Source organism: Pyrus communis, chromosome 11 (genome assembly GCF_963583255.1).
Source record: "Pyrus communis chromosome 11, drPyrComm1.1, whole genome shotgun sequence".
NCBI lineage: Eukaryota > Viridiplantae > Streptophyta > Magnoliopsida > Rosales > Rosaceae > Pyrus > Pyrus communis.
In genome coordinates this window covers 25,587,859-25,608,328 of record NC_084813.1, presented here as the reverse complement: position 1 = coordinate 25,608,328, position 20,470 = coordinate 25,587,859, and the positions used below count along the sequence as shown (strand labels likewise).

Sequence of the window (20,470 nt, the reverse complement as noted above, 5' to 3'; positions counted from 1 at the left end):
CCTCATGTGAGTCATATTTGTAAACCATGTGATGCGTGACTAATAAAAAAATAAGCAAACCAAACAACACTTAATTTAATTCTATTATCAACAACTACGCCATATAATTTACAAGTATGATTTAAATAAATAACCTCCGTAGCATTATCCTATTTTTTCACACCTCTACAGTACCAAAAGGTTTTAAGAAACTTCACTATAAAGAAAGGGCATATTATGTCAACACTTGTGTAAATTGGCGATAATTATAACAGCTTCAATGTTGGGAGTTCAAACATAACTAGAGATTACAGAAGTCACTCAAGTCAACAATAAAATTAAACAAAAAAATTTCCATGGCCGCATCAACACTCTCTTCAGATTTTTGTGCTCTGACAACAGCATGTCAATAACAAAACCATACAGCGCAGTTTTCTTGACTGCCTTAGCCCTCCGTTTACTTTTGGGATTCTTTAAGTTTTCTCTTCCGTTCCCTGATGACTTCGACGTGGTCCTTCTTTCGTTTTTTGCCTTTCTGTATTAACGAAGCACCCAAGAATCATTGATTTGAAACAAGGTACAATTAGCAATTTCTCATGTTTTCAGAAAATCCACGAAAATAGCAGGAAATTATCAATAAACTTACCTCCATAGCTTCAAGCACACCCCTCTTCTTACGGGACATTAACATTTTAGACATATTGTCACGATCAGTATCAGGATCAAACTCTTCCGCATCCTCGGTGGTATCCTTGGCAGAGTTCTGATTATCTACATTCGAGGTAGATGATGGATGTTGGATGCCCTGAAGCTCCATATTCAATTCGTCATGATACTGCTTCTCAAGAGCCATCATCTGTATCACACCAGAATTCAGTTAGCACTTAGCATCAATCAAGACCAAGCGATGGGGTCTCTATGCACATGACGAAATCACACAGCAGAAAAATAACACATCTCAGCATCATTATTTAAAACCTGTTTACCTTCTTCTTTCTCTCAGCAGCTTCTTTTGCTTTTGCTCGGTCAATGACACCTTCAGCCGGTAAATTCTGAGGATCTTCTAAATCTTCCTGTCCCACACCTGGCAGGGGGAGGACTTCACCACCAGACTTCCATTTTTTGATGGTCTCAGCATAATCCGGAACATAACCTTCGGCCTCATTGTCAACAAATGGTGACAAGTGCGGGGGAGGATCCCTGTTAAAAGAGCACCCAAATTAACGATCTTACCATCTGAAACTATTATTATCGAACTATAAAGAGAAAGGGTAAAGGTCTATCCATCCATGTAACCAAGGTGTGTACAAACAAACATATTAGCGGATGCAGTAGAACTTACTAAATGAAATAATAACTAGTCATTTCACCAGGGTCCAAGGCAGAGAGGTTAACAGCTAAACAAAACAGTAAAAAACATGGACTGATATACATGGAAGGCAAAGAAAAATGTCTCCTAATATTACCTTCCCGCCAAATAACCCCCAGTAGGCAAAATGATCCGAGCATTTATACAGTCATAAACCCATTGTGGTTGAACATATTCCCTGGCAAGGGTCTGACGACCATGCATTGGCCGGTCAACAATCTGGAAAATATAAAAACAGTGTTGTCAGCTTATAATCAGTTCTTTTCGGTTTTTACTTTTTTCATTTATTTATTTATTTTTCTGTGGGGAAAAGAAAGAGAGACACCACAGAACAGCCAACGACTCAGCCTTAAAAAACAAAGTAAAAATGTAAGGGTATACCTGATGGGTAATACTGTCATCCGCTTCCTCAAATGGAGCCCCTTCACCTTCCCAGGAAACAGTGCCACCAAAAGCAGGAATGATGAAAAGCAACGACTCTCTGTAAACCTGAATATAGAAAAAAGATTAACGTAATAAACTCAGACATAATTCTATTGCCCATCAACTAGATGAACCAAAGTTGCTTCATATTTCCATATCAACCAAGATGTGATTTTGCACTTTGGTTATTTTTTTAAAAGATAATTTATAACTTTTTTTAAATAAGATCTACCAAGTTCAAATTTAAACTTTAAGACTCACCTCACGGTTCAAGAAAAATTTCATATCCTTGAAGAGTTGCTTACACTCCTTTGTATCATTATCCTCTTCATCCTCGCTAGAAACATCTTTAACAAGGTGCATTAATGCACCTGGTTCATTCGAAGGCAGTTGATGCTGAAGTTGGGCAAGTCTTAGTTCAGACTCTTCAACCGAAGTTTCAATCTTCTTGTTCTCACCATTCCCAGAAGACAAACTAGAAGCTTGAGGATCCAACACAGCGGACCGAGAATTTGCATCGAGGTATCTTGCTAGTGCATAAAGTTCTGAAAAGTTGAGAAAATCCATTAATAGATAGACAAGCTAGGAACTTGTAATATCATAAGCAACTAGTATAAATTCTTACCTGCTGCTAAAGCTTCCAATCGAGAATCAAGAATGGGTGGGTATTTCACATCTATGGAACGATATAAATGACAATTCACAAAGGCAAGAAGAGCCTGCACCATAGGGAGGGCGAGAGTTCATTTCAAGTAATTGGTTAGTTGGAATGAACCACATTTTTGCAGCACAGATGACAAAGGAAGAATTGAAATACAAAGAAATATAACCTCATAGAATTCCAAAAAGTTTAGCATGATATTGAAGTCGATATCATCAGTCAAAACTTGCTGCAAAGGGTGAGGGGTCAACCATGTAACCTTTTGCCCCTTAACTTCGGCCTACTTGGACAAACAATGCAAGAATTTATACCCAAATAATACAAAATGCCCAGTTAAAGATTTCAATAAGCAATGTACAGTACATAACCATACCTGATAATATATGCCTTTAACAGATACAAAGACTTTACGCAACTTATGAGTCCGAGATATATAAGCTTGCCATTCGTGACTCAACCTGGTAAGAAAGCAACATCTATATTAAGGGAAGATTCCACAAAATGATGAACTCCTAGAAGTATTTAAGCATCATATCATACTTCGGAACACCTTTTGTTTAGAAAGGTTCAAATATCTACCTCCGACAGTTATGAATGCGTTTCACATCAATTCTGTCCTCAATAGCAGGTAATGCTGCAAAGAGGTGAACCATTGTGAGGCAGTCGTCTATATCTCTAAGTGCGTCAACAAATTTCGGATACCTGCAGTTCCAAACATACCAAAAAACAACAGTCAGAAGCTCTATATACAATGACACAGACACAACTAACTTTTTAACAATAAGAAAAAGTCAACAAACCTCTGCAAAATAATTCTATCTAATTTGTAAGTTGGTCTTCTCTCTTTCAGAAGAGCAGCGCGCTCCTTGTTCTTCTTCGCATCGGCTTTCTTTACCTTCCTTTCGTATGCCCTGATCTCTCTCAACCGCTCGAGCAGCGGTTCATGCTGAATGAAGGAAACATCCTTCAAGTGATAATAAGTATGGTGATTTCCTTTCACCTTTTTCTTCGGCTCCCGAGGGAACACACCCTTTAGAATACACAACTTCCTATAATTTCCAAAATCACGAACATGAATTAATTCATCACACAGCTTACTTTTCTTTCCCAACAAAACAGTAATGGTAATTGAACCGATAAATCCGAATAATACATAAACCCTAAGCCCTAAATATTCATAAAATACATAAATAATATGAAAATACAGAAATTACAAGTTGAATACCAGAGACAAACCTGAAGACGGGAAGGCTGACTTGAAGCTGCTTGACAGCTTGTGACCTGGTGACGTACCTCGCGGCATTTCCTTCCTTTTTCTTTCCCTGCAAATTACGAGGGAAAATCAACGGCAAAGTGTGAGAAAATGGTGAAATTAAATATTGGAAATTTTAATTACATATTTATATGGGTGAGCTTATCGGAGACGGAGGAGGTGTTCGAACTTACAGCAGGCCTGTAATGCTTATGCTTCACCGGGGCGGCAGGGTGCTTGACCATGGCGGCAGCGCGGGGAGGGCGGGAGTTGGAGAGAGAGAGAGAGAGAGCGCGCGGAGGCTGAAGAGACTGTAATGTAGAGGTTTAGGTTAAGACTTAAGCCGAACCGACTTTCATACGGGTCGGGTTGGCGAGCTCGGGTTATCGAAGAAATTGTTAATTTATAGTTTTGGGGCTGTTATGGAAAGAACTTACAAATCCATTTTGTATGGGCTTTTAACTGCAACAACAAAATTGACTTGGGCTTATCTCAGAGGTGTGCACATTAAACGGGTCTAAATTAATCGTTCTTTTAAATGATTAAAAACGATTTTAAATAAAATATTTTTAAAATTAATTTTTAGTTGGAACGGAAATTAATTCTAGAAAAAGCATTTAAGTTATGTGTTTTTTATTGAAAGCATTTAAAGTGTTTTTTCTTCTCTAAAAGCGCTTTCAATTATTTATGAACATTTCCCAAACAAGTCCGCAAAATGCCATTTAGTACTATTAGTTAGTAGTATTTATTTTCACTTGTAAGTAAGAGGTCTTAGGTTCAATTTTCATCAAAGATAAACTTGAACTATATTATTACCAGTCATTATAAAGTTTAGTCCATTCCCTATCCTCTTAATATAAATAATATTGTTTGTTCAAAAAAAAAAATGTGACTCCCACGTTAAAATCGGAACCCAAGGGTAAATTTTTGCTTTATCAAAGTTCATTTACTAAAAAGGAAAAATGATAGATAGCAAAATAGTCTTTACCAATAAGAAAATAAATAAAGGAAAACTAACGAAAAAATTTAAAAAACTTTTAATTTCAATAAAAATGACAATAAAAGTATAATGAATAGTAAAAAAAAAATTATTAAAATAAACGGTACAAAAAATATTTCGTTAAAACTTCAAATAAATAAATCCTTGGCGCGAGCTGATATCCGCCAGACTTTCAGCAATTACATGAAATTCATTTTCCCGCCAAACTTCACTCGCGCCAAGTCCCAAAAGCACATAAACAAAAAGAAGAAGACAAGCCTTAATTCTTCATTTCTTTCCCGGTCGCCAGAGTTCCCTCCTCCGCAGCTCCTCCGTCTGCTGCCGTCTAACGATTCTTCAGTCGAATTTACGGTCTTAGGGTTTCGATGGAGATCTCAAAGCCCCAATCGTTCTTCCAAGACATCAGATTCAGAGAGCTCCACGGATTCAGAGGTTCTCTCTCTCTCTCTCTCTCTCTCTCTAAATCGACACTTTTTAGTAATCAATTTGTTAGGGCATCTCACGATTACTAAGCGCTGTGTTTTTGTTCCAGCTCGGAAGCGGCCGTACGTCAATGGCCTAGCATCGGATTTCTACGAAATTGGCGCCATCGCTGCAGAGCACAATGGCCCTCCGATGTCAATCTCGTTCGGCAAGGTATAAAATCTGTTCGTCTCAGCGTTTCTGAATCGCGAATCGTACTTTTTTTGACACCGAGAAATTGTGGTTTTCTTGACATACTTTTGCTTTCGGTTTCTGTGTAGACTTGGAAAAGCTCACACATCATCGCCATGTCCGACGAGGACGGGTACCTGAGCCTGTTCGATACGCGCAGCAAATTCTCTGCATCTGCATCTCACCAAGAAAATGCAGGTTGATTAATTGGAGATCGAATCCATCGATTGATATAGACTGCTGATATTGATACTGTTTGTGTTGTATTGTGAGTAACTTGGTCTTTGGGTTATTGGTTTCAGATAAAACTAAGGTTTGCGATTGGGTTGCACATCATAACACTGTGTTCGATATCTGTTGGATTAAGGTATAATCCATAACTTTTTCCTCTAATTTAGAATTATTATCTCAATAACCTTCAATTATATAGAACTTCATATATGCTGCACACAATAGTTGATTGAATGGTGAAATGCGGAAGCTGGAATTCTTGTGGAGTAAGATTTTACATATGAACTATTAGAAATTGGGAAGTGATATTGCTGTTACTATGTCAACTGAAAAACGAAGATGTTGCTGTTAATCATTTACTAACAAAAGAGCAATCCTTTGTTTTGAATTACTTTTGGTGTTGATTTGGGAGGCGGGTTAAACCGTTAAACAATTGGAGAACCAAATTTAAATTGCAAAGTTTTCATCTTTTTAGTGTTAATGTGTTTTTTGCAATATAAATATTTTTGCAGGATGATACTCAAATTATGACAGCTTCTGGCGATCAGACTGTAAGTGATTAAGTTCTAGTCCAGCCCGTTTACTTGTGTAGAGTACAATCTGAGCAATGGTTTCATTTTCGTTAACTGATAGGAAATGAGATTGAGGTAAATAGGAATAAATTCTAACTGCAATGTTCTATAAATAACAGATAACTTAGGAATACAAAGTTATGAAATATGGTATAGCTTACAAGGAAAGTTGCATTTAAGTATTTCTCGCTTCGTATCACAGCTATTTCAGTTTCTTTAAGATTGTGTTTTTCCTTGGGCCTTTTCTGTTTTCTCCCAGATCAAGGTATGGGATATTCAGGAAAAGAAATGTACTGCAGTACTGATGGGGCACACAGGAAGTGTGAAATCTCTGTGTCCTCATCCAACTAATCCCGGTACGTTTATATTTTCATCTGTATGTGGGTTTTTGTACTTTAATTTGCTTGTGCTATTTTGTGTTACGACTAATGAGAAATACAACTAATTTGAAATAATTCTTCTTATCCGACAGAGGTTATTGTCTCTGGCTCAAGAGATGGCTCCTTTGCTCTTTGGGATATCAGATGTAATTCAAGCTCCAAAAATATGCAGGGGGAGGTTTCTATATGGTAAACAAGTTCTCGTAAAGTATATTTTCATTGTCGTGATCAATTTGATTTTATTTTCCAGTCCTAATTTATAACAATTTCTGGCAGCTCAACCGCAGTGGTTACAGGGGCTCATATTGTTCCACGGGCAAAGCGTGTAAGGCGCGGAAAGGTTTGTTTCTGATAATGGTTCGTCTTAGTAAATTGTTATGTACTCTTCATTCGGACTTCAGCTTTTCCAGGCTGTTTCCATGAGCATCACATCAGTTCTTTATCTTAAAGATGAGGTCTCCATTGCTACCGCCGGAGCTGTGGACAGGTATGTAGGAACACTGGCAATGACACAGAATAACTGAACGCCATTTTCCTTGTCAAAGTTATATCATACTAATGTGATCTTATGGTTCATTTCAGCGTTGTAAAGTTTTGGGATACCAGAAGTTTGAAAAATGTTGTCACACAGACATGCCCTCAACCGGAGTCAACTGAGAAGGTATGTCTGGAACCGTGATAGATTTTTTTCTGTCCGCCTTGATGATATCAGGATCATTGCTGGTTTATGGTTTCTTATATTATAAGGATTAAAAAACCCGAAACAAAATAAAAACAGCCAAAGGCTCATGACAGCTTAGCAGAAAGCCTGCAACAAGCAACCATCCTCTTGCTCATACACTTACTGAAATAAACAGTCCATGGTTTCAATATGTACTCAGTCAGTTGTTATGATAGTTGGACATTGGCAACCTCCGACTATATAGATATATATGATGATGTCGTGATAGCGAGCAATTCTTTTCACTTCAGGAAAGACGATTGCACGGTATAACTAGCTTATCCCAAGATTTCAATGGAGTGTTGCTTTCAGCGTCATGCATGGACAACAGGTATCTTTGGCTCTTATAAGCACATCTTTTTCTTTTTTGTGAACTGAATCGCCTGCTCAAAACACCATTATCAGAAATTTGGTGCCTTGAGATTTCAGCTCATATCCCCAGACGATCAACCATCAAATTAGTAGCTCCTAGCATAAGAAACCAGAATTGCTTTCAAGTCTTGGAGAGTTACTGTGCATCATATATATAATATGTGGACATCGTATAAACTATCAAATTTTCAGCCTATAACGCTCATTTTTCCCTTATGTTTTCTCTCAGCATATATTTGTATAACGTACTTCAGCTACATAAGGGTCCTGTGCAAGCGTTCACCGGATGCCGGATTGAAACATTTTTTGTCAAGGTAAACGTTGCTGTTTACAAGTGCAGTGCACTAATCCAGTTTGTGCGATTTCCCACCTACTTACATGTCTTCGTTTCAATCATGTAATTGCAGTCAGTTATTAGCCCCGACGCTGCTCACATAGTCAGTGGCTCGAGCGATGGAAATGCCTATATTTGGCAGGTAACATTTGTTTTTTAAAGCGCTATTGTTACTGGTGTTGGATCGAGAATGACACTATTGGCAATGCCAACCAGGTAAACAAGCCTCAGGAAGATCCCGTGGTATTGAAAGGCCATGACAGGGAAGTTACAGCAGTAGATTGGTCTGTTTTCTCTCCTACCCGAATGCTGCTGGTTTTCGATATTTCTTGACAAATGACTGAACCTTTTTGCGACTTCGAATAGGTCCCAGTTTGAGGTTGGGAAGATGGCGACGTCGTCAGATGATTTTACGGTATGCAAGACAGAGTCACAGTTCATATATAAGATTGTACATTCATCAAATTTCACAATGCATTTGCCATTTTCTATAAGGAAAACTAATGTAAAGTCTAAAAAAACTTTAGTTTTAATGAAAAAGGACAAAAAGGTAAAAATGTGGTATTTCGTTAAAAGTGAACAGTACTAGAAATGTTTCGTTAAAACTTCCTTTTCTATAACGTTTTAGATTCAACTTTTCACTTGTATATTTCATCTCGATAGGTTCGCATTTGGAACTCTCAGAATAGTTACTCCACAAGCACAAGCTCACCAGCTACAGTTCGAAGAAGAGTTATGGCAATCCCAAGCGCAGAGTGTAGAAAGCTTCTGATGAGTGAATCAACGATGCATACCTCAAAGGTTTCCGGAAATTTGTGTCCATCAGCCGAAGGATTAGACGAAACAAACTCACTAAATCCAATTAGTATGCCCAAAATGAGTACTCCCCCGTCACAGAAGAAACAATCTATGTCGGATCCTGACTTTAGCAAGACCTTCGAGAAGACCCCCGAAGCTGCATCGGAGAGCCCATCTTCTGTTCTGAACCCTCCCTCCTCCCTAAAAAGGAAAACAATCCGTGATTACTTTGGAGTACCTCCCTTAAACTTGTAGGCTCTCTTTTTCCTTGGGTTTATTGTACAAAGTGCTGACATTCCCTCTGAGTCTACTGCTTCATAACCTGATGCATCAACCCTGCTTTCAGATTATTTCAACAGTAAGTGCAAAAAAAAATTTCCCCAACACTTTGTTTCCTCGAAATCTCAGTCTTAGTTTCGAAGTTTTATTTTTTCTGGTTTGATTTTGTGCAGGTTTCTATAAGGAATTTAAAGCGCATACAGAAAGATTTTTACGGTGAAAATATCACTCTCATCGCATTGTATTTTTGTGCCATAAGTAACTGGGTGTGATTTCAAATACAGTTTTAGATGCTTACTTAGCAAATCTGATGAGTTCTTACGCATAGTCATCCATCCGAACTTCTACCCTCTAAAAGATTTTGTATGCTCTCAACTGCCTTGTAGACATCATCAGGGAAATCTCTCAATGCAACTTCCTTCCCCATGTCCACTATACGCCTAGTGACGTTCAGGATACGTTGCACACGATCCTGTAACAAATAATAACCAAATATGAGTGAATGCAATTTCGACAACAATTTCTACTCAAATTAAAATATTTACTATTTACCTGATAGTATGACGTGTGCGAGGTATATTGTGGGTCAAATGAGGAAGTACTATGTGCTGGGTTGTGAACATAAGGATGAGATACTCTGTGGTACCAGTCCATGTACCCCGAGACAACATCTGATGCAACGCTAACTGGGCTGCTTCGGTTATTTTGATGCAAGACGTGATTCTGCCACCCATCCCACATCCCATCAATGTATTCATATAATACCTTGTTAACTGATGCATGAGTTGCTCTTGTGCTTCGAGGAAGGACACACGGTGCCTTTGGAATTGTCTGGACACGTCCAAACTGCCTAAGTACCCTCTCAGGACAGTAAGGCTCAACAACGTCGAAGCATTTTAACATCCCAGTAAAGTATGTTATCTCATGAAACGGATGTGCTTGTCTTCGAGATGTGTAGGGTTCCCAGGTGACCTGAAAAAGATACATATACATGCATTAGAGATAATGGTATCACTACAAGTTATATTTGATCAGTAACGCCTAATATGTCCGTACCTGGTTGGCTGTCAAAGAATCTAACTTTTTCCTCATCTTCTGCAAGTCATCTGTCGTGGTTCCACTAGACGTTCGTGGCTTCCAACGACAAGCACGAGGGTCAATATCAGAGTAATTTTGGTCATAATTAGGGCTACAAATTAGATGCATGTGTTCGTACACCCATGCCTCTAACAAGGTCATATAGCCACTCATTTGCTTGACCTTAGATCTAGTCGATTGCCCTAACTGACGATATAACCAAGCTAGTGCACTAGCACCCCATGCATAGCCTCTTACAGCATCAAGATCCCTAAGTAGTCTTAGATAAGTAACGTGTACCCTAGTCCCGCTTTTGTCCACAAAAAGAGTACATCCCAACAAGTACAACAAGTAAGCCCTAGCTGCACACTTATTTGCTTCCGTTGAGTCTGTATCACTCACACCTTCAAAATGTTTTCGTAACCAAGAAAGAGTCACATATTCTTCATTGAACTCGCTCAAAGCCTCGGTTGCCTCCTCGTCATTAACCCCTAATAACTCTATCAATAGTTCATGATTACTCATGACATCATCTGCTTGTAAAGAGATCGCCTTGCCTGTGATAGGAACCCCTAAAAAGGAAATTGAAATCAGTAAAATTTTAATCTGCGTAAAGATACAATTTTGATATTATGCAATCATAAAATTTTTTTCCTTCTTTTCTTATACCTATGAGGTTTGAAACGTCGTCTAAAGTAATGGTCATCTCACCAAATGGTAGGTGAAAGGTATTAGTCTCTGGCTGCCAGCGCTCAACAAAAGCAGAGACCACTATCTTATCAACAATTCGATAAGTACACTCCAGCAGCGGTAACAAACATGACTCTGTAATGTACTTCCTAAAAGTGTTATTATTTTGCTTGTCCTGCCATTTCCATTCTTTCAGTGTATTCCACTTGGACATGCACCTTAGCGGACCACGTTCCTTTTGACAAAAATCAAATATGATATTTAGATTGAAAACATGGAACAGGTAAGTTGCTAAAAATGCTATTAGGTACCCAAACTAACAATACCTCATTATTCCAAACTGCCGCAGCAACATGACTCTTAAAACTCTTTAGCAATGATGTATCTGTTGGCCCTCCTGGAAAAGGTTCTGTCGCTTCAGCATCAACCCCAACATCTATATCGTCTGTAGCTGTAGCTGAGACGTTGGCCCCAACATTTGTATCGTCTGTAACTAAGACGATGGCCCCGAAATTTGTATTGTCCATAGCTTGGATGTCGTCCACAACACCATCCACAGATGGTTTATCCTCTACAGAATCATCAACCACCTCTGATTCATTAGAGGAGGCAGCCTTTCGCTTTCGCACAGATGCAGGGGGATGTACCGGAACATTTTTCTCATTAGCATTACTTTTCTTAGATGATCTTGCAGCCTCCTTGGTTTTTCTTGCCTTCTTCATAGCTAGAATTAATTAAGAAAAGTAAAGAGAAAATACAAGGAATCATTTTCTGGTGTTCTGATAACAAATAAAAGGTAGAATATAACTGGAAACTTGAAAGGAACCTATTACACTTAATCATGCGTCGATGTAGAAATTTTGTCAGAAAGTGAAACGTTCATGTATGTATAAACAACAACAACAACCACCGAACCTTATCCCACTAAGTTGGGTCGGCTATATGAATCTTACAACGCCAATGCGCTCTGTCACACAGGTACAAGTATAACACAATCAATTAGCAGACTGCTCTGCTTTTTAATTGCTAAATCGCTGCCCTTTCAAATGATTTATCGTTTAAGAAATGTCGTTTAATTAGCCACTTGTGAGTTTAATTAGTAATACATTAATTTGGTAACCAATTTTCTACGGTTCCATAATTCAAAATTGTGAACTTTTTCAGAAACCTAAAAGCCCTAAATGGACAGAAACGGAGAAACCCAGAACCTCAAATTTGACAGAAACCCTAAACCTCCAAATTGACAGGAACCAACAAGTGCCGAGCAGAAGGTGATAAACAAATCAAACGAAGTAAAAATTGAAGAATCCAATCGACTGGTATGAAAGAAAATTGAATAGAACAAATGGGTTGCGTACCTGATTCTTCTCCGGTAACGACGTTCGTGGCAAAAGACTTCCGCGCGCTGTGTTCTACTACTAGGTGAGGACGAAGACAATTTTTGGGAAGTAAAAGTAAACATTAAAATTAAGTGTCTGACGACAGAAAATGCTACCAAATTCTGAGACAATTTTTTGTATATCGAAAGATGTGTGGTGACTTACAAAAAAAAATGAAAACTCCGTTATAATTCTTGATAAAGATGATTTTTATATTAAAATTATGTGTAAGATCAAAATCTACGTCTTTTAATACATTAATAATTTCATTTATTAATTATATTTTAATTTTTTTCTCTTTTTCTTTCTATTTTTAATGTATTAATTTTATTTCATTATAATTATAATTTTCGTTTCATTTATCGTAATATATTTTGTTGTAAACATTTAGATAAACTAATTTTTGTTATACAATATATTACGATGTACTTTGTCTTCTTTATTTAGGTATATTAAATTCATTATATTACATTTCAGCACATATATTTAGGTACACACATTTCGGTACATATATTTCAGTACATACATTTAGGTACATTAATTGAGTCTTTCGAAGAATGTTAAATAAAATTAATAAATTAAAAAAATTCTTTTTGGCCAAAAAATAAATTAAAATTTGTATGCTAATAAATTTAAATATTTAATAGGAGACATTAAATAAAATACACATTAATTATTTTGAATTAAGGACTACATCAAGGAATTATAATCAATATGTAATCTAACACTAGATTTATTTTAAATTTCAATCTTCTTGAATGATTAAAGTTAAAAAACACCTTTACAAAATACTACCAAAATGCTACATGACTTGATTTACAAAACATAATCTAAAAATTTAGTCTCTCCAGCATCACTAAAAAAATAAAAATAAAATAAACACAAGATCCTAGGAGGAAATGAATCCTTTGTTTCGATGTTTTTGGAAGGGTAGTGCCACTTGTGCAAAAAATGTTTTTTTAGATAAAATGGTTCATGAGATTAGTATAACTCTACACTTTACTTCCTAAAATTTGAAAACAATAGAAGGATCCTGAATTTGTCAATCATCAATTATTTTGGTCATTCTGTGAAAAATTTCCATTAAATAAGATAAAATGACAAAATACCCTTATTTTTTGTCAAATCATTTTGATCAATTATTTATTAAATTGAGGTTTTTTTTTTTTTTTTTTTTTGTCATTTTGTTAATACTTTAACATAAATTTTTCATAAAAAGACTAAAATAATTGATTGTGGACAAATTCAGAGATTACTTCCACCGATTTAAAATCTCAATGATCAAAGTGAGGAGTTATACCAATCTTAGAGACCAAAACGTTCCTTCAGTTTGAGGCTTTCCTTGGAGCACACCGACATATACTCGATTTCTTGGTCGTTAATCGCCATGACTGAGACTTCCTGAGGAAGCACAAGGAGGCAAAGCCCCACGCAAACCCCTGAAGGCACAGCAGATCGAAATCCACACCCCACTCAACCACCAGTTTAAAAGTAGGAAAGAGCTCTGATGCACTAGATCTAAGCACGAGCGCAGAGTGAACGGCAGGAAAGGAGCCAACGGGGAAGGCTAGATGAGGGAGGGGAGTGATAGGAAGGAGAGAAAGGAGAGCCATAATTTAAGGATTTAGTAGTGTTAAAAAGCCATAAATGTTAGTCAAGGTTATGCTGCACTCATCTACAAAGAAAGCCAACATGGTAAACTTTGGTGCACTAAGCAAAACTTTGTTGCACTAAGCAGACCTTTAAAGCCCCGTTTAATATTGTTTTTTTCTACCGAAAACTGATTCATTTAAAGTTAACCAATAAAAAAATGGTTGGTAAAACTAAAATATCTTGCTTATTTTAAAAGCAATGACTTATTGACATCAGCTTTTGAAAGCTATTTTCATAAAAAGCTGAGTTGAGCCTTTAATGAGTATTTTTAATTTCTGTAATACCCTCATTAGTTATATAAATTGACATTATTTATCCTTCTACACACATTTTATCCCTTAAAAAAACAAAATGACCATCACAACCTTTAACTACAAACACTAACTTACACCACCATTGCCGTTACCGCCATTACCACCACAATTGCTTCCACCACCACTACCACCACCACAGTCACCAGCACACCCGTAACTACCGCAACAACCCCAACCACAACCACTACCGCCGCCACCACCAACGCCGTTGCTGCCACCCTACCACCATTGTTACCTCTACACTCCCAACCACCACACACCACTACTAGCACTACCAACATAACCTTACCATTGTTGCTACCATCATCCCCACTGCCACCACCACCATAGTCGTCACCACCACCCGCATTGCCATTTTCATTTTTATCATTATATACGATTGTATCACTTTTACATTAAAATTTACCAAATGATTACATTATTTGTTCATACTCACGACACTTGTAAAAAATACAATTTATCAAACATTCATCTGCTTTATTTTACAGTCGGTTATTTTTAAAGTACAATGGAAGCGATCAGTCCAAATACACAAACCAACATTAAGAACTTGAGAGCAATTCCTTAGTGCAACCTTGGGCATCCATTTGCCAATCTAGTGCTGGACAAAGAATGTTGTGCAATTTAGGTGGTGATAACTTCTACATAGTATGGCAACTGCCAACTTTTATTAGCGTAGGCGCCGTAGCTAAGCTTCCTTGATACTGTTGTTTTGATCCTTAAATTAATTTGTAGGTAAAGTGTGGCTTCTAAATTCTTAGGTCTCAGGTAGGCTTACTTGATACTGCTACTGTAATCCTTAAATTAATTTGTAAGCAAAGTATGGCTTCTAAACTTCCAAGTGTCGAAAGTTAAGATTCCATATATACTTTGGTTCACTATTTCTTTCTTTGTTTTCATATACAAACACATGATCATGATCTACCTATACTAAAATCTCCATTGGATAAATTGACAGATTGTGACACACCCCGATCGAGATCAGGGAGTGCTGGCCGTCACATGAAGGTGACGTAGCCATGTGCGCGTGCGGAAGCTATTAAGATAGTAATATAAAAGTACGAATAATTAAAAATTAGCATACAAAGTACTAAAACAAGTGCTAGCGTATGTGAGACACAAATTCAGAGCAAATCTACATCAGTCCAAAAGAAAAGATACGACATAAATACACCCCGAAGGTGACCCTACAATGGTGAGTGTCTGTCAGAAATGCCGGGACGCCCTCTGGGAAAAACCACCGAACCTGCTAGACCACTAGAACCTGGAGGGGCGCAAAAACAAAAGCGTGAGTGGGCAAAAACAAAGCTCTTTGAAAACTCTTTAGCAAAATACATTCTAACCCCTCGCCGTAAAACCTGTATACTTCCCAGAAAATGAACATATATACGTATGTATAGATATGCCAATCATGCTCCAAAATATGCCATTCATGCTCGAGAATATGCCACATCGGAATCTCATAATAAAATGTAAGTGCTCAAGCGTAATTCACATCAATAACATACAATCTGGCAGCCGGGAGTCACCTAACGTGACCTGTACGGTTGCATATAGAGCTCCAATCTCAACTCAATAACTGAATCTGCACACAAGTCGGAACCACCTAACGTGGTCTGTACGACAGGCTTGGTGTAATATATATATATATATATGCTCTAGTGCTACGATCACGTGAAGCTGGGCGATAAATTGCGGGTCACCTACAAGTCGGAACCACCTAATGTGGTCTGTACGATAGGCTGTGCACCTAACTTGGATCCAAGGCGAGCATGCGGTGCGGGAGGTGAACATACACGTGAAGGCTATGCCCCTAACTCTGGGCGGGAGCACTAACACCGGGGGTGCAGATTATGAGCTCTCTAAGCATCTCAAACTACTACTGCATACAAACATAAATACCACTTACCTAGCACTTACCTGTGCGTCCACAGCACCAATACACATATATAAATGTATGCCGCTACTAATGCATGTGATGATGCATAAGCGATAATAATAAAATGCATGGCATAAATCAATTACTCTTTTTAATCTATTTCTGGGAATTTAAATGTATATAGGTATATACGGAAAACAAAAGCCCACTCACTGATAAGTGGAAGGGTCGTAGCCCCCCTGCCTCGAGTGTGTACGCTCGTCCTCGGAATACGAATCACCTATACGCGAAATAGCTACGAAAACGTTAATTTAAAAGCACATAACCAACTTCTCGTAATAACTTCTCATACATTGCTCAAAATGGACAATTGAATATACCAACGTGCTCTACACAACCTCAGGATCACAACCATATTTTTAGAATAATTTTTCTCCGCCGCACGCGCCCCCACGCGCCGGCCAAGGCACGGCCCTACGCGCCCCCCACGCGCGGCCACGTGCCATGCACAACTGACGCCGTCAGGAATATTCCGTCACCTTCTCCGGCGAGACTCCGGCGCCGACGACGGCGCCGGAAAACTGGGAAAATTTCAAACTTAGCACTCGTTTCTCAACCAATTTTCATGATTTTTGAACCAAAATGAAGCTTAGGACTAGTAGAATCACGATAGGCTAGTTTTAAGGCCTAAAAATCACACGATCATACCTGTCTTCAAACTCAAAACTCGGCCAACTTTGAACAGGACGATCCCGACGTCCAAACTCGTCCAACGAAACACTCCGAGGCTCCTTGGGACCTCACTAAGACATCTACAAGCTTAGAAATTCCAAAAACACACTAGTTTAAGGTTTGCATGAATAGTAACTAAAACGGACCTCGTCGAAATGACGTGAAAACGTTAGAATTCTTACCTGAAATTGGTATGGTTGTGCTCCTCACAACCTCACGAGTTCAATGGTGTAATTGGTTTCTTGATTTGTGAAGGTTTGAGTATATGTGTGTGTTGTCCGTATGTTGAAGAAAGAAGAAGAAGAACTCGGGGAGAGAGAGAGAGAGAGAGAGAGAGACAGAGACAGAGACAGAGAAGAGACAGAGAGTGAGGGAATCCCGGGAGAGAGATAGGGTGTATGAGTGTGTGTGTGGTCCTACAACACCACACAACACAAAACTACACGTAAAGTAACGAACTAGGGGGGTAAAATCGTAAATTCACACGTACGTTTCGTTAGTTTCGGGACGGGATGTTACAGATTGAGCATGGTAGTAGAATTGAGCAGATCAGAAAACTAAGGTATCTATCATCAAAATTAAAGTATTAAATGTATATGAAAGGTTCTCTTGGTTTCCTTGTGCGTAAGGAATGTATGGTCACTCATTCTTGAATTTAATATCAAGGGTGGAACTGTCAAGAATAAATGAAAGTGCTTTTAATCTCAAACTTTGATATCAAATTCAAGGGTTAGTGATCATGAACCTTTGATCATCAGATGACCAAGAGAACGAGACTCGATCTGTTTATCACCATTTTTGCTTATTTCTTTTATATTCCTATTTAAAATTTTAATTTTTTCCATATAATCCCGGTTTCCCAATAAAGTTTTAATCTCAAAACCTTGATATCAAATTCAAGGATTAGAGATTGTTGCGTGTGTTGAGTGTCGAATGATAAAAGTTGGGTGTGAAAAGATTGTCGTGTAATGGTGCTAATTTGATCCTTAAATTAATTTGTACTCTAAGTATGGCTTCTAACTCCCAACTAGGCTTACTTGATGCTACTCCTTTGACCCTTAGATTAATTTGTAGGCAAAGTATGGTTTCTAAATTCCTAGGTCCCAGCTAGGCTTACTTGAGACTACTGCTTTGATCCTTAAATTAATTTGTACGCCAAGAATGGCTTCAAACTCCCAACTAGGCTTACTTGATATTGCTCCTTTGATCTTTAGATTAATTTATAGGCAAAGTATGGCTTCTAAATTCCCAGGTCCCCGCTAAGATTACTTGATACTGGTGCTTTGATCCTTATATTAATTTGTACGCCAAGTATGGATTCTAACTCCCAGCTAGGCTTACTTGATTCTGCTCCTTTGATCCTTAGATTAATTTGTAGGCAAAGTATGTGTTGACCCTAAAAACTAAATTTTGGGTCCAAACAGTATGACTTCTAAATTCCTAGGTCCCAGCTAGGCTTACTTGAGAATGCTCTTTGATCCTTAAATTAATTTGTGCACCAAGTATGACTTCTAATTCTTAGCTAGGCTTACTTGATACTTGACACACCCCGTCCCGAAGGAGGGCATGCTGGCCGTCACGTGAGAGTGACGTAACCATTTGCACAGTTCGGAAGCTTTAAAATATACAACTTCTAAGATGAAACACCCGAAGGTGAGTCCTCATTTGGTCCATTCTGTCAGAACACCGTTGAACTTCCTCGTAGTCACCACACATTTGCAATTCTTGAACCTGGAGGGGCGCAAAACAAAGTTGAGTGGGTCAGCAAAACGTACGTATTCAAAACCTTCTTTTCTCTTTGAATATACTAACCCCTCGCCGTAAAACAAATATAGTTTCCCAGAAAATAAACATATATACGTATGTATAGATATGTCAATCATGCTCCATGATATGCCATTCATGCTCACGATATGCCATTCATGCTCACAATATGCCATTCATGCTTGAGAATATGCCACAACAGAATCTCATAATCAAATATAAATGCTCAAGCGTAATTCACATCAATAACATATAATCTAGTAGCCGGGAGTCACCTAACGTGACCTGTACGGCTGCATCTAGAGCTCCAATCTCAACTCAATATCTGAATCTGCACACGAGTCGGAACCACCTAATGTGGTCTGTACGACAGGACTGGGTGTAATATATACGCTCTAGTGCTACGATCACGTGAAGACTGTGCGAATAATCGCGGGTCACCTACGAGTCGGAACCACCTAATGTGGTCTGTACGACAAGGCTTGCACCTAACTTGGATCCAAGGCGAGCGTGTGGTGCTGGTGAACATCACGTGAAGGACTGTGCCCTGGCCCTGGGCGGGAGCACTAACACCGGGGGTGCAGATTATGAGCTCTCTAAACATCTCAAACTACTACTGCATAACAACATGAATACCACTTACCTGGCACTTACCTGTGCGTCCACAACACCAAATACACATATATAAATGTATGCCACTACTAATGCATGTGATGATAGTATTTCAATCGTAGCTTACCTGGGCCTCCTCAGCACCATGCAACAGTATGCATAATTATGGTAATGCACATATTAAAATATGATGCATATATGACAAGATATTTAATTCGTATTTCTTTTAAAATACGTTTTCTGGGAAATACGTCAAGCATACGTATATATATATATACTGAAAAATAACTGCCCACTCACATATCACATCGACGTCTCGTAGGTCCCTGAGCCTCCCCTAGATTGGTTACATTCTTCTTCTGTATAATTTTCACCTATACAAAAAGTAACCAAATTGACGTTATTTAACGCACATACACCAAACATTCGTCCATAACTTTCTCATACGTTGCTCAATTTGGGTGTATGAATATACCACGGTGATCTACACGACGTCACGAACGCGTGACAATTTTCAGAACTCAATTTGGAGCTCTCACGCGCCCCCACGCGCACTGTTCACGCGCTGCCCACGCGCGCGTCTTCTTCCTCGCGTCGCCGGACTGGTTTCGCCGGAGATGGTGTTTTGCCGGAATTTCTGGGTAAATTTCAAAGTGTCATAACTTCTTCATTTCTTAACCATTTTCGACGTACTATATATCAAAATGAAGGTATTGACGAGACGAACACATCCATACCTGTCTCGACCCCTAACTCGCCGTGGTTTCGCCGGAAAAAGCCCCGACAGCTCCGGCCAAACTTTGAACTTATCGTTCTCCGTGTTCCTACGTCCATTTTTCACGTAATTTATACCAAAATGAAGCCCTAATCATAATCTACCACGTTGGACTAGTTTTAGGGCCTAAAAACAACGGAATCAAACTTTTCCAAAAATACGAAAATTCGGCCGGACTTACAGTTCGTGATCCCGACGTCCAAATCCTTCAAACGAAGCACTCCGAGCTTCCTTAGGACCTCACCAAGCTTCCTACAAGCTTCAAAATCCCAGAAAACATCAAGTTTTACGTGTGCATGAACAGTGCACACGCACAGTGAAATTGAAATCCATGTTTTCCGAAGTGAAACTCACCTGAAATTGGTACCATCGTGTTCGTGTGGTCTTCAGGAGTACGATGGTGGTCTTAGATCCTTCGTTGGCATAGTTTTGGGGTGGTTTGTGGGTGGTCTGTGTGAGTTCGAAGGAGAGAGAGAGCTTACAGAGAGAATGAGAGATTTGTGAGGGAGGAGAGAGAGAGACAAGATACGGGAATGAGGGAGAGATTTGAGGGATGTGGGGTTCCTACCC

The 20,470-nt window shown here is 38.6% G+C and overlaps 3 protein-coding genes across 6 annotated transcripts; 1 reads left to right on the top strand and 2 right to left on the bottom strand.

The window, feature by feature from the left end:
- Positions 1 to 171: 171 nt before the first annotated feature.
- LOC137707773 (pescadillo homolog) lies at positions 172 to 3,974 on the bottom strand. Its single transcript, XM_068446692.1, has 13 exons — positions 3,879 to 3,974; positions 3,669 to 3,754; positions 3,233 to 3,481; positions 3,012 to 3,134; positions 2,806 to 2,890; positions 2,602 to 2,712; positions 2,397 to 2,490; positions 2,033 to 2,316; positions 1,730 to 1,837; positions 1,446 to 1,567; positions 966 to 1,179; positions 626 to 835; positions 172 to 514 (listed from the first exon to the last, which is right to left on the bottom strand). Exons 1-13 carry the CDS (start codon positions 3,927 to 3,929, stop codon positions 437 to 439), a joined length of 1,815 nt encoding a protein of 604 aa, XP_068302793.1. The 5' UTR covers positions 3,930 to 3,974; the 3' UTR covers positions 172 to 436.
- A 1,001-nt stretch (positions 3,975 to 4,975) lies between these two features.
- LOC137749475 (uncharacterized) lies at positions 4,976 to 9,001 on the top strand. The gene is made up of 16 exons (XM_068489574.1): positions 4,976 to 5,116; positions 5,217 to 5,320; positions 5,428 to 5,536; positions 5,641 to 5,705; positions 6,082 to 6,120; positions 6,401 to 6,497; positions 6,614 to 6,710; positions 6,798 to 6,861; positions 6,932 to 7,008; positions 7,104 to 7,182; positions 7,494 to 7,573; positions 7,844 to 7,928; positions 8,022 to 8,090; positions 8,165 to 8,232; positions 8,315 to 8,363; positions 8,612 to 9,001. Exons 1-16 carry the CDS (start codon positions 5,050 to 5,052, stop codon positions 8,999 to 9,001), a joined length of 1,539 nt encoding a protein of 512 aa, XP_068345675.1. The 5' UTR covers positions 4,976 to 5,049.
- On the bottom strand, positions 8,495 to 12,327 carry LOC137749474 (protein MAIN-LIKE 1-like). 4 transcript variants are annotated; one of them, XM_068489573.1, is made up of 7 exons: positions 12,151 to 12,327; positions 11,119 to 11,516; positions 10,814 to 11,027; positions 10,082 to 10,674; positions 9,578 to 9,997; positions 9,324 to 9,497; positions 8,495 to 9,082 (listed from the first exon to the last, which is right to left on the bottom strand). In XM_068489573.1, exons 2-6 carry the CDS (start codon positions 11,512 to 11,514, stop codon positions 9,354 to 9,356), a joined length of 1,767 nt encoding a protein of 588 aa, XP_068345674.1. In that variant the 5' UTR covers positions 11,515 to 11,516; positions 12,151 to 12,327; the 3' UTR covers positions 8,495 to 9,082; positions 9,324 to 9,353. The 4 variants fall into 4 exon arrangements, with proteins under 4 accessions (XP_068345674.1, XP_068345670.1, XP_068345671.1 ...); XM_068489569.1 differs by having other exon boundaries at positions 10,772 to 11,027; positions 12,151 to 12,324; XM_068489570.1 differs by having other exon boundaries at positions 8,495 to 9,068; positions 10,772 to 11,027; positions 12,151 to 12,324.
- Positions 12,328 to 20,470: the final 8,143 nt, after the last annotated feature.